The sequence below is a fragment of the Neolamprologus multifasciatus genome, chromosome 20, assembly GCF_963576455.1.
Source record: "Neolamprologus multifasciatus chromosome 20, fNeoMul1.2, whole genome shotgun sequence".
NCBI classification, from domain to species: Eukaryota; Metazoa; Chordata; class Actinopteri; order Cichliformes; family Cichlidae; genus Neolamprologus; species Neolamprologus multifasciatus.
The window spans coordinates 23,736,640-23,750,924 of NC_140458.1; the positions used below are offsets into that span (position 1 = coordinate 23,736,640).

At 39.4% G+C, this 14,285-nt stretch overlaps 1 protein-coding gene across 3 annotated transcripts in view; it reads right to left on the reverse strand.

Moving 5' to 3' along the window:
* LOC146494957 (MICOS complex subunit mic25a-like) overlaps nt 1-14,285 on the reverse strand; it is an 81,004-nt gene that overhangs the window by 13,417 nt on the left and 53,302 nt on the right. For all 3 annotated transcript variants that reach the window (XM_085145300.1, XM_085145295.1, XM_085145296.1), the window contains one exon: nt 12,449-12,584. In XM_085145300.1, coding sequence (XP_085001426.1) covers nt 12,449-12,584 — 136 coding nt within the window. The remainder of the gene's footprint in view (nt 1-12,448; nt 12,585-14,285) is intronic.

The window sequence follows — 14,285 nt, forward strand, 5'->3', positions numbered from 1 at the left end:
AACACAAATTCATCTCAGTTTTTTTTCTCCCTGAACATTTCTTAGTTTCTTTAGCTGTTTGTTCCACTTAAACCAACTTCCAGCCCCTACATGTCACCATTTAATCTCAGGTTTAACTTCAAACCTTAATGTGTCTTTTCATTTCTTTCTCCTTCTACTCCATCTCTTTCTGTGTCCAATGCTTCTCAAGGCCTTTCTGTTTATTTCTCATTGGCCTTTCACATCTAGCCTCCTTATCTAGCCGGCTCCAGATCTCTCTGTATCCACAACGTGTATTTTCTCCTTCTTCAGTCCAATTCGCTGTCCTGAGCCTCTTCTTTGTATTTTTCTCCACTTTGTTTGTCTATTTTGTTATCTACCAGCAGAGTGACTGAGCTGCTGTGATCTCTGTACCGGCATGACTCCTGTTCAATCAACAATAAAACTGAAGGTAAAAGAAAAAAAGAAATCAATATGAGGTTTTACACTGCTGTGATTCACTGGCTTTGCGAAAGTCGCTGTGCATTCAGATCGGCTAGAGATACACATTTATTATCAGCATATCAACATTGTCAGTGTGGACTTTCTTTGAAAATAGACTTATCAAAAGAAGATGAAACAATTTTCTCTTTCCCCTTATCTTCTGGTGGGCTATCCACTGAGAATCATACCATCACACAAAGCCGCAGAAACTGCACAGAGCTTCCGGCTCGACAGGCCACGCCGTTGTGAATCACAACAGTGTTCCCTGCTACAAAAATGCTACACCATTTCTCTGTATGTCCACAGGATGCTCCTATTCACTGACTACAACGCAGCCCTGAAATGAAGCCACCCAGATCCCTTTTCATATAAATGAGGGAGGCTGAGTATTGCAAACAATTCTCTGGAACAGTGTCAATTTAAAATCTTATAATTCACAAATGGTTCATTTACCATCTCATCCATTTTTTTTTATAGATGGTCGTGTTATATCACACGTCTTACTGAGAGCAAAGATTAACTGGGCACATTAGAAAAGTGAGTGATGCTGCCGATCCGAGGAAAGCTCCACTTCACACAGACAGGTGTCCTGCCTCTTACCTGCCCACAGTCTCGATTGCTACGACTGTCAGTGATTGCTTAATGGTCTAAGGACCTACTATGGCATTTTAGATTGAACAATTCTAAAACAAACAACAGAAAACACACAGAAACAAAATAGCATAGAAGGGAATTTAAGGTATTAATTATGGCTCCTTCCTCAAAACAAGGCTAATCGGTCTCAGTACGCTGGGTTATTTGGGTGACTCTCCTACACCGTGATAGCTGACAACTCTGACATCTCATCACCAAGCCCGCCAACTCCCTACTGCACCTCTCCATGGCTGTCAGGGGCAGAGGAATTGTCAACGTGGACAGCTAACAGGCTACACGGGAAAGGCAAAATTCTAAGATGCGACTCTAAAGCACTGGAGAAGAAATGAAATAAAAACTGTGCATTTGTGTATCATTTACCATAACCGCAGCTTTGCGCAAATATCTTAGTGTTATAGCTGTTAAGCTATAAAGGCTGGCTTCACCTTTAATGCAGTTTTTATCTAAGGTACTGAAAGATAAATTCAAATATAACTAGGTTTGGGATACAACGAGCCACGCCTGTGGATGGTCACACATAGCGCCATATCCTTCATTATATCTGCATCTATATTTTCCCGTGTTAAGATCACACTTCCTGGTCCACAAGCCAAACGACTTCAAACACGATGTTGCCTGATATTGGACTGAATCATGAATTCATTGCACTCCATTTGCATGTTCAGAAACTGCTTGTTTAACCAATTTTGATGTGGGAGAGGCTTCAATTCTCCGTAACTACAGAGACCACATGAGCTGTTTAAATCTAACATCTGAACATTTGAAGTTGACAATGATGGACAAACAGCTTGTTTGTGACTTTTTTCCCAAGATTTTGATTTCACTATTGGTTAACTTTATACACACAGTACGTGTGTATAATACGTGCGATATGACCAAAGTCTCTATCGTCTATCGTCCAGACTAGGGCTGGGCCATATCATACCATTCACGGTAATACCGGTATAATGTTGGGCAACGATAAGAAAATGAAATATCGCGATAGAATATGGGTAAAACGCACATGCGCAGTGCCTTTGTTTTCATACGCACACGGCGGAAAAAGCATGGCGGTGACGGAGAATGAGAAGGGCGAAAGCGGATCGTTGAATGAAACGGATGAACCAGAATTGGTTTGTAAAAATGCTGCAACTTCAGTGGTGCTTATGGGCTCAAAATGTGGTCATAAATATTTTGTACTTGTAAATCGGTTTTGTACTTGTAAATCAGGATATGTATGTGTAAAAAGAATTTGTGCGTGCGTAAAAAAAATTTGTGTGTGGACCCTGCAAGTTACAAGTATGAATTTTGACCCATTTTTCTTCCTTTCATCTGATTGGTCAACGTCATGTCAATCACAAACGTAACAATCCAATCAGAGAACAGATGGGTTTGGCTGTCGGAGGGGCGCTTTTTTGAACTGCAGGTCCTTGAAGGGTAATACAGTTTGAAGCTGGAGGATCTCTATATAAATATCCGATAGCAGCTACGTCCCCTAACTTTCAGCAGCTGTTGAAAGGATAAAGTTGTGGTATATCAGTGGTTAGAAATACCATTATTACTTCAGGATTAGTTTAACACAAAGTCAGGGCTGACGCGGGACCATTGCTGTGAGTCACAGTGCGCAGCATAAAAGTCCTTTCACATCGGACGCAGGATGTGCTGCTAATGCTAACTGCTAACTAAAAGCAAAGGATCCAGAATTTGTTGCGCTGGCTGCTGAGCTCTGTGGGTTTTTGCAGCAGCTCTACCTGTACTAGATGCACCTGCTCCTTCTCTTTTCTATCTCTGACTTTATGTCCTCTACAAGAGTTTCTGTTTTTTTTGCTAGTTCTTCAAATGTTCAATAAAAACATCTATGCTAATTCATAACAAAGAAAGCTTTGTAATGAAGACTGTCATTTCCAAAACACTGCCCGCCCCCACCCCGCGGTCCGCAGTGCTGTTGAAAAGGCTGTGGAAGTCCCTATATTAAACACGTAGACCTGTGACACAAAAATCACCAAACTCGGACGACCACAGACTGTTTTCCTTTGTGGTGATGAAGGAAAACGCTGGGTTGGCATGTAAAAGGGCATTTATTCCCTTCAAAGACCTGCAGTTCAAAAAAAGCGCCCCTCCGACAGCCAAACCCATCTGTTCTCTGATTGGATTGTTACATTTGTGATTGACATGACATTGACCAATCAGATGAAAGGAAGAGAAATAGGGTCAAAATTCGTACTTGTAACTTGCAGGGGTTTTTTTTTTTTTTTTGGCTAAGTCCACACACAAATCTTTTTTACGCACACACAAATTTTTTTTTTTTACACATACAAATCTTTTTTATGCACACACAATTTTTTTTTTTTTTTTTTTACACATACAAATCTTTTTTACACACACACAAAATATTTATGACCACATTTTGAGCCCATACGTGTGGAACTGGTTTAGCTTTCGTCCGTCAGATACACCAATGCACTATTTTTGGTAGAACATGCTAGGGGGCCGTCGTTATTACAGTGTTTTTTCGAAAATACGGCACACTTAAAATCAATCCTTTGATTTGTCTGAAAATCGACAGTGCTCCTTATAATCCCGTGTGCCTTATGTATTAATTCTGGTTGTGTTTACTGACCTCAATACGATTTTATGTCGTACACGGCGCTCGAAAATCTGTCAATTGTTTTAGTACAACTTTGCTAAGCTACAAAGTCCCACTGCTTGATGGATTGTCAGAGCATTACAGCTATCGTAGGCAGGAGCCTCACTGAGTGATATGTACTGTGCTTCAACATAATATTACCGTATTGTGTGTGTATTAGGGCTGCTCGATTATGGCAAAAATGATAATCACGATTATTTTCACTGAAATTGAGATCTCGATTATTGACGATATTTGTTTAACAATAACAATGTATTGAATAATGACTTTAAAGATTGTCAAAAAATAATATAAAATAGTGTGCAAATACTGATAACAGTGCAATTTTTTTTTTAATATAAAAAATAAATGAAAAATGTAAACATCTATGTTTAGTGAACTTTGCAGTGTTGCTCTGTGGTGCAGCTACAACACCGTAGCAAAGTTTACACACTATGTCTACTTGATCCACGTCTGACTCCATACCATAATGTTTCCACACCACTGAAGTTTATTTTTACCTCTCTTTTCAACCAACGGCAGTCACTCTCCTCTCCAAATAACTTCTGCTTAGCTTTCCGAGCTTCCCTCGGGTCCTCTTAATTGTTGTGACACGTGTTCAAAGTGCAGAAAGGTGCGCTCGATTTGCCACACGGAGCAGCGCGAGAGTAAAGCACGAGGGAGGGGCTAATAATGGGCTCTGTCATTTTTAATGATCGTTGAAAGCCCAGATCGTAATCAAGATTAAAATTCAATTAATTGAGCAGCCCTAGTGTGTATAACCTCTTTTTAAGTTTTGTGGATATTATACATGGTTATGCTGAGGATATGTCGGCCAATGCACATAAAAAAACAGCTGCTTGTTTAAGTAAAAATACATTGATGGGGTTTTTTGCACTAATAAAATTGTGGAGTTGTAAAGTATTTTGTCTAGTGTCAATTATATCGTTATCTCAAATTTTCAAATGTATATCGTGATAAATATTTTTGGTGCTATTGTCCCTGCTCTGGTACAGACAATCATATATATCACAAATATTTTACATTTTCTGTAAATTCTGTGAAGCTTGGGCAACTCGACTTGTGTGCAGTGTTTTCAGCTGGGCGTCGTGTACCTGGAGTCAAGTGTGACATAAGTTGAAACGGCCACAATTTCCTTTGTAAGTATTTATTACACGGCGTGCTGCAGGGAAAAGCCTGTTTCTAAGGTTTATTATTTTAGCCCCTGACGGCTCTTTGTAGCTTCTTGTCAGTAAACACTCTGCATACTATTTCACAGGATTCAGTTTATTTTGAAAAATCTGCACAGAATCTTCATCTTTATTGTGAAAAGTTTATGTTGAAAATAAACAAGCGGACGGCGGAGCCATGTGATGGTTTTATTGTCGTTGTTGCTAACGACAACGCATAAAAGCAGTCGCTTGTCCAGCCATAGTGTGGTTATATTAAATATAAGAGAAAGAGAGAACTTTAAGAAATTATACAGTGACCATCAAAATGATGAAAAAATATTGCTGTAAACTGTTTATTTTGTGACAAAACGAAACAAACGATAGCGTGATATGAAATGATAGATGTTTTCATATCGTCATCCGATATATATCGTTATATTGAACAGCCCTACAGTATCTAGTATAATACTTATGCTTCTGTGAAATATGTTTCGTATGACACAAACTTACCAAGGATCTAAAGTGGCACATTATTTAGATGGTTCAGATTAAAGGACTCTTTCATGTGTATTTTCCATCTTTTGGTACATTTTCAGTCTGTTCTGTTTCTCTGCTCACATATTCCAAATGACTTTTACAAATCTCTTTAGTAGCACTCTCTCATGTCTGTCTCGTTTCTTGCCTTTCACTCCTCTCTCCACGGTGAGCGTGAGCGTCTGACATTGATCAAAAGCAGGCTGTCTCTTAGATTGAGGCTAAATGACTTGAGAATCCCACCAGCCACACAGACAGCATGTGTGTGTGTGTTGTGTATGTATTCACATCTGAGAGTGCAGATAAATGACTAGAGAATCCCACTGAGTGTCTGGACAGTGTGTAAGCGTTACATGTAGTAGTGCCCACATCAGGCACAGCCTCCCAGAGGATAATGACTAGAGGTTGTCTGCACCGTCTCTGTGGGATCCTCCTCTCATTTGTCATCAAACACACAAACACATGCACACGGGTACACATAAAGATGGAAGCATAACCCAGCAGGAAGACGTCTGCGATATGCATGTCTGTCTACTGACCTGCTGTGGCACTGATCAAAACACATCACAGTCACCTCTGCTGAGAGACAAAAAAGGAACAGGACCAATTTTGTCCCAATTAAGCCCTCTTTCACTCACTTAAAAGCTCAGGAATGAAAAGTCACCATGTGTTTCTCTCCCCTCCGGAGACGTCCTTATTTCCTATCATTATTAAATAACTAACCAGCTGTAGTGTAATCCCTCTTGCATGGTCCAGTCCACTGCAAAATTTTGAAAGGATTAAAACTTTGATTCACAAAAGAGAAGACATTACTCATCAGCTCTGCTTATAAACAAGATGAAATACATTTATGAATTTTCCCCAGGCTCTCTGCCTACAAGCCTTCTTAAGATGCAGTCATTTTAAAATACATTATAAGAGTAATGTTTAGTTTATATCTGTACAAAAGCTTTACATAAGCATATTTTGTACTCTTTTACGCAGTCATAAAAACCCTCATTTGTCACACTATCACAGTAGCTGTTAGCCAAGCGGAAAGTGTTAGCTGAACAGTGTCATTAGCAGCTGACAGAGATTTTTAGTATTAGCAATGCTAGAGCTAATGTACAACTACACAACTAGAAAACCAAAGTAGGCCTAGCTGATAATTATGCTGCTCAAAGAAATGAAGTGAATGACACAAAGTCAGTTATGCTACAGCCTTTTTTGGTGACTGTGGGCAATGAACTTGTGATTGAAATGATTTTGAAAACAGGAAGCAGGCGTGCGACCAATCGCATTGAATTGCTGTTCTAAAAGTGTCTTTGGTGCATGAAGACGCAGATAAAACATCAGTGAGATAATCGGTAGGCTATCAGTTTGGGATTGAATGGGACCAGTTTGGAAATTATGTGCAGTCTGTTTGTGATAACACAGTGATTAACTCTATTAGTTCAGCCAGAACCTCATAGATTTGAAACAGAAATTCTAAAAAGGTCATACTTGCTGCAGGACAGCGCTTGAACTGCTAAATGACAGAGGCGCTCGGCAATACCGCTTTTATCTAGAATACAACCATATGGCAACGAGTTTAGCCGAGTCCCAAAGAAACATGCTGAAAATGGGTTGCACTCATCGGTGGTTACGTACTCAGAGGGACTGCAACATGTTGGTACTCTGTCTGCATTTTTATATTAGATTGCAATTACTTACAAACCTTCATATGGAGTTTATGACCAAACTCCACGAACAAGAAACAAACGGCTGTCAAACTTTAGCAGGTCAAATGGTTTCACAATGGTCGTAACAACAGGACAGACTGATACTCTGTAAGTTAAAAGCTCTTCTTAGAAAACACAAGCAATCAACTTTGAAAACTATCCATGTGCTTCTGCTAATTGTTCTCTCACTAGCACTTGGCGAGTTTACTGTGCCACTGCTACTGCGCTGGGAAAAAGTTATCAGCGATAACCAAACTAACTGTGACAGCTTTTAAAGACACAAAACGGAGGAAGAACTTTATAAACTTCCAAATTGACAGGGTGAAAGTCAGGGAGATGCCTCGGGGGCCAATCAAGAGGAAAGACCTTGATGAGTAGGTTGAAGCGAGCTGCAATGTAGCAAGCTATTCACGCGCCACAAACACACACGCATATACGTATTATTATGCTCTGCTGTAGTCTTTAAAGACTGTCTTCAAAGAGTCTTCCCTTCACTCCTTGTTATCTCACACCAGCTAATATATGGAGGAAAGTCTCCCACTCTCTTTCACGCACACTCTCTCTCTCTCTCTCTCTCTCTCTCTCACACACACACACACACACACAAAACAATCCTAGTAAGCAACGAATATAAGAACATAAACATTGCTGCATATTTAAAAATGTGAATTTATGACTGCATGCTGTCATACAAGACATAAACAGAAGTTCAGACGCTGCTGAACGAGCACACGAGTGCATGTATCCATGCACACAATACAGCAGTACAACAGCAGAGGTATCAATGTTCAGCAAGCTGATTATTACACGTTGTATTACTGTGTTCCAGGGTAAGCCTCACTGCCCCTGAGCAATACAGAGGAGATGTGAGCAGAGACCAGCATGAGATACAGTAATACGCTGCTCGAGTGCATAATGAGCACCTTCAAATGCTTCTACCGCACAAACTTTGCGAGTAGCCCGTCCTGCAGCTTCCTCCTCACATTTTCTCTCTAGCGTTCTGTCAGCTTGTAGCTGCTGCAGAAATGTACACAGGACTTTTCGATGCTGTTAAATAAAACAGCAGTAGGTTGAACTCAATATTAGGCGGTGCCAAAAAGTGAAGTATAAAGGTTCAATTTTTCTAAGTGAATGTATATCTGAGTTTTCCATTGTGGATAAAAATATAAGGGAATGAGAGAGATAAAAAGAGTGAAGATTCAGTAAATAGTAGATAACCCAAGCCAAATCATCAGAGTGATATACTGATGATTCATCTCAGGAGCCTACAGAAGTAAAAGAAAAACAATGGTATAAGAAATACAGCCTGTAAAAAAATAATTTATTAGCACCAAAACAAAGAAAAACTAAGAGCTTAGAAAATGAGCCAGGCAGAAATGAAACTGCCTTACTGGAGGTAAAGTAACTCCAACTAACTGGAAGTTAGATCAAATTTAAAAAGCTTTATATGCCTCTCTTATTTATTTCCAATTGTAAATGTATTCTGTGATATTTAATCATCAATTAACCTTGTTAGTAACCTTTAAACTGCCTTTTGATGCTCCAGCATCTTTTTATATTTATCTTCAAAAACCTGCACAGCTCAGTGTAACGTAATTCAAATCACTGCTTTTCTATGTGCGAGGCTGAACGGCAGTGAAACATGAGGAATTTTAAAAGTTACTTTAAAAATGATTTGACACTAAAGATGAAGGACAAATCTGGCTGTAATGCCTGATCACATAAACTACGTCCTCTTTACTGTTATGAGGGGCTAGGTGGAAAAAAGAGAGCTTAAAAACATGATAAATAAAATAATCATTAAAAAAGCCTATAAAAACTATCCTCACTACTATATAATCTTATTTACAGTCAGACAGTGTCTACAGAGTGGGTGGTTTGGTTTCATACCCACCTAAAATTCTGCAGACGTTATTGCTGCATCAACTGGGTGATGCTCTCTTGTTGACTTAAAAGCAGACCAGCTACTTCATTAAGTCTTCTTCAGCTCCAAAGAACATATAAGAATGTTAATATGCATACTTTCAATAAAAATATCAGATTTAAAGTATCCCCAAATACACTAAAACAGACGTTCCCAAAGTGTGGGGCCCGCCCCCTAGGGGGGGCGCAGAGCCATTGCAGGGGGGGCGCGGCATGAAAAGGGAAAAAAAACAACAAAAAAAAAAACAACGCTTGGACACTGCTAGCACGGGGCGCCCACACAAACGCAAAGCAGGAGATGAAGCATCGCTGAATATGTTTCCAAACCAACTTCATTCTAAGCCAAAGACTAGAAAATATGGTGAAGCATATCTTCCCTTTGGTTTCACCTGCACAAGTGCCGAGGTAGGTCTCCCTGCAGGATTGGTTTTCCCTTCGTCGGGAGCAGCGCTGGGCTGTTTAAATCACGGACAAACAGTATCCCACATTCTTGATTTGTAGTTCACAAACACTTGTTGTAATGACTAACTACTCCTGACATTTTGGAGATGCTAGCTCTTTATACAGTAAAGTTACAGTGGGATACAAATAATATCAGGCTGATCCTGCCACAATTTGTTCCCCCGGTTCAAATCACGGACAAACAGCATCCAACAGTTGTTTATGTTTTTGAACCCATTTTGCAGAGGGATTTTTTGAAAAATGTATTGATAGCAATGTTAAATATTATTACACAGGAAAAAACAAAAACAACTACATGTAAAATAATTACACCGTGACGCCTCTGCCTTTGGAGGACGTGTTCTTGCGTGCGTGCGTGCGCGCGCGCGGGGGGGGGGGGGGGGGGGGGGGGGGGCGAACATTTTTCTTGTAAAACAAGGGGGGCCCAGCAAAAGTTTGGGAACCACTGCACTAAAAGGTCAGTTTATTAAGTACACCAGTTCAATTGCTTGTTTACACAGATATCTGCTCAGCCAATTGCATGGTAGCAGCTCACTGCATGCTTTAGGCATGTCAAGATAACCTGGTGAAGTTCAAACCAAGTGTCAGAAAAGGGAAGAAAGGTGATTTAAATAACTTTGAATGTGGCATGATTGTTGGTGTAGTATTTCAGAAACTGCTGATCTGCTGGGATGTTCAACCACCTCTCGGGTTTACAGAGAATGGACCAAAAAATAGAAAATATCCATCAATATGCCTCGTTGATGTCGGTGGTCAGAGGACAATGGCCAGACTGCTTCAAGCTCATAGGAAGTCAACATCAACTCATAAATTGGGCAATAGAAAAATGCTGCCTGGTCTGATGAGTCTCCTACTTCTGTTACAGCATTTGGATGGCAGGGTCAGAACAACAATAAAGCATGGCTCCATCCTCTCTTGTGGTCAAAGGAGCTTGCAAAGAAAAGCGTCTGGACTTCTTTAAGTTGCTTGAAGACATTTCACCTCTCATCCGAGAAGCTTCTTCAGTTCTAAGGTCCTTTTGTCCCTCTGTGGGGGGATACTCCCACTAGGTTTAAATCTGGGACTCCCCACCATTTGACCTTAGAACTGAAGAAGCTTCTCGGATGAGAGGCGAAACGTCTTCAAGCAACTTAAAGAAATTCAGACGCTTTTCTTTGCAAGCTCCTTTGACTATGATGACCTGGATGACTGAGAACCTTCACAGACATCCTCTCTTGTGTCAAAGATTCAAGCTCTTGCTGGGGATAATAGTGTGGGCAATATATTCTAGGCAAAATCAAGCCCCTTGACTGAGTAATTAACTAACAGACTAATAGACTGAGTATCTTTTAATCACCTAAGCCTACCTGAGTATTATCGTTGACCATGTCCATGAATTTATAACCAGAGTGTATCCATCTTCCGGTACTAGTAAATTGCACATAATAAAGTGACTGTTAATGTATATCCCTTTTTAACAAGTTACTATACCTCTCAACTGTCCCCAAACTGCATCTCAAAACACTGCACAGATCATTTTGTCTACAAATCCCCCTTGTAAGTGTTCACCGCACTTTCAGGTGAAGGTCTGAGAGTGTCAGAGAGAAGTAGCGTCAGTGGGGTTTCTGCTGTTAATTTAGTTAATGGCAAGGCAGCTAATCAGACGTGAAGAAGGCACTCTGCTGTTTCTAACCTTTGTATGAGCAATTATGTTACATGGAAATATGGCTAAAAAACAAATAAACAAACAAAAACAAACACACGCCTGTGACAATGCTTGAAATTTAGCACTAAGCGCTACTGCCTGACAAAAAAATTGCTATTAAGGCAACGTATAGTTAAGGGGCTGTGTTTGTGTCACTCTTTTATACATTGTTTTTTGACATAACACATCAGAGCATCTTTATTAGCAGTGCAATTTTGTCAGAGTTCTGGCCTCTGCGCAGAAAAATCAAAGTTAACGATAAAATCAGCCACATAACCCAGGCAAACTCTAAGGGTCCTTCTATTGTTGCAGGGACATCGTCATCAAGTATTCCCCTGCACTTCCTTTGATGACAGAAGTGCATTAAAGTGTTAGGTTGGATTATTTGAAGGCTATACAGACAGTCCTTTTATACTGGGAACTGAAGCCTGAAGTCTCATTAAAGCCACCAGACTCTGTTGACAAAAACAGTAATTTTCCCCTCGCAGAAAACGGGACATGCTCGATCTGTTCGTTTGTTTGTGGTATTGTGTGACTTTGGTGTTTTTGATTAAACGTGTTAAACTACCTAAGTCACTCAGCGGTACTCCTGCAAGTTCAAATTGCTGTTTTGGAAACTGGCTTCAGCTTCCTGTCCTCAAAGGCTGTCTAACAGCAAAAGAATGGAAATATTTTAAATATCACATATGCTTAAATCAAGGTGGCTTTCAGTGCTGTCCCAGTCCTAATGTATGCACTGCTCAGCTTCCATGCATTACCCCAGGCTGCTTCTCCAAACCAGGTCGTGCCGATCCCATCTACTGCAGGTAATAAATCAACTATTGAAAAGTAGCTCGTATAGCCCAACTTAAAAAAAATAAAAAAAATAAAAAATCTTAGAAAAACCTGAAGCGACTATTAAAGAAGAACTTAGCAGTGAGGGGGCGGGATTACACATTTTTTTTTAAGGTGAATGACTATTAGTTATTGTAATCTCTCCTACTCTCCTACTACTTCATAAAAATGAATAAATCCTTATAAACAATCTAAATGCATTTTCAAAATAAAAGCACTTTTACTTTAGATTATTTTGCATCTGTAGAGGAACCAAAGTGCGAAAACAATAGGTGATGGCTATAGGTGGAGTCCTCATAACATGTAAAAATAAATTTCAAATCTTTCTGTTTTCAGCGTTACATTTATGACACATTAACACTTTGCACCATCCCTGACACTTTTTTATTATATCTTTGCAGATTGAAAAAGCTCTCACCTTTTTTGCAGCATTGATACACTGCATGTATTCTTTGGCCAGGTCAGAACACTTTAAGGTCTGGTCTTTGTTGTCCCTGTAACAGGATAAAATCTGAGCCTGCAGGCCAGCACACACTGCCTCTGTGTTGCGAGGCCTGCAAAAGACAAGAAACAAGAGAGACTGAAAAAACTGTCATTTTTGTACCTCTGTTTCTTACTGCTAGTGTAAATTGGGCTTTCAAATTAAAAAAAAAAGTAAACTCATCACACTATTCATTCAGATTCTTACATCTTCTGTAAATCAACGTTTTATTCATCAGTTTAGCTTTGATTAGTTGATGACATAGTATCAGTGTAACATGAATTCAGGTAGGTCAGCTGCTCAGAAAAAGAGAAAAATGCTGGGTCACAATTGAAACAAAAAACAACAACTTTAAAAAAAAAATCAATACTCTAGCTGTCAGTCTCACATTCATGACTGACTTAGAGGGAAGAAAAGCTGCAAGAAAAAGCATCTAAAATGCATTTACAATCTATGAAAGTTTACAAGTATCCAAGAGAGCTGTCTATTGCTGTTTTGGTGGCAGCACGGCTATTTTCAGCAGAAAAAGCTCCAAAAACCTGTTATTCACCAACTCTCCAGCAGCACACTCACAGACAGACACTAGCCTGTAAACAAAGGAAGGCAAAAAGCAGAAGCTTGCACAGACAGACAAGACAGAGTCAACTAGAGTGACTAAACAAAACAACTTCATCAGCTCACTTTGTTCATGGAATTCATTCATTGAAACATTTCAGAAATGTGGTTTTTTGATTACAGTTTTAAATACTGACACAAAGAGCCTTTTTGGAGAACATTACATTCAAAATGTGGTATGCACATCATAGTCTGGCATCAAAACATATGCTGTGTGAAATTTTGTCATAATTACTTAATGAGAATTTCTTAGTTATGGCCGGGAGGTCGCAGTGATTTTGTGCTTTGATCACAAAATTATAATCAGGAGTCAAAGTAAACATTTGTACCAGACAAATAAAAAAGGGCCTCCAAGTACTCTTGGGGACCTTATTTAAAAAGCTTTTATTAGCAAAGTGCATTTCCAAATGCTGAAATTATTCTTTTAAACAACAGCAAGCTGTCCGAAGAACTTTGTCTGAACTTTTCCATTAGACAAACCCCTGTAAAGATAAAGGTCATTTACAAAGCATCCTGGCATCCTTAAAGAGATCATCGATGATGAATAACTGTTAGTAGAGGGGAAGAGGATCTTTAAGACTGCTACCAGTTTCTGAAGCAGCAGAGAACAAGCAGGAAAACTAAGTGACAGTAATGAAACACTGCAGGTTAGATCACTCAGGCTTTGTGATCAGTCTCATTAGAGATGTGCTCACTTCCTGATGTAGCAGCAGAAACAAGCCCTCCGAGTATTTACTTTAAAGGCAACGGTGTTTTACTTTGTATATAAACATTATGTAGGAGTAGGTCATGGATAATAGGCACTGAATTGTAAATAACTGGACATGAAGCTAATAAGTTAATACTTTCTTTAAAGATATCATATATTTTGGGGACAACTTTAAAGAAAGGTATCCTTAAATGTAAAAGCGAGGTCAGAGGTCACGTGTGACATCTTATTTTAAATATTTATATTATACTTTCTGTATGTTGACAATAAAGTTTCCAAGTTATACGTCTTTTCGTCAAATTTAGGCGATAAATTATTAAGATGACATTGAAGCCGTTAGTGAAGGTGAGCCAAATTTTAATGAATTGTTAACATGAGCCCATTCTACACCCTCGCAAAGCTAGTGTGTTTACAGACAGAATGACAACACGCACATATGCAAACACTACC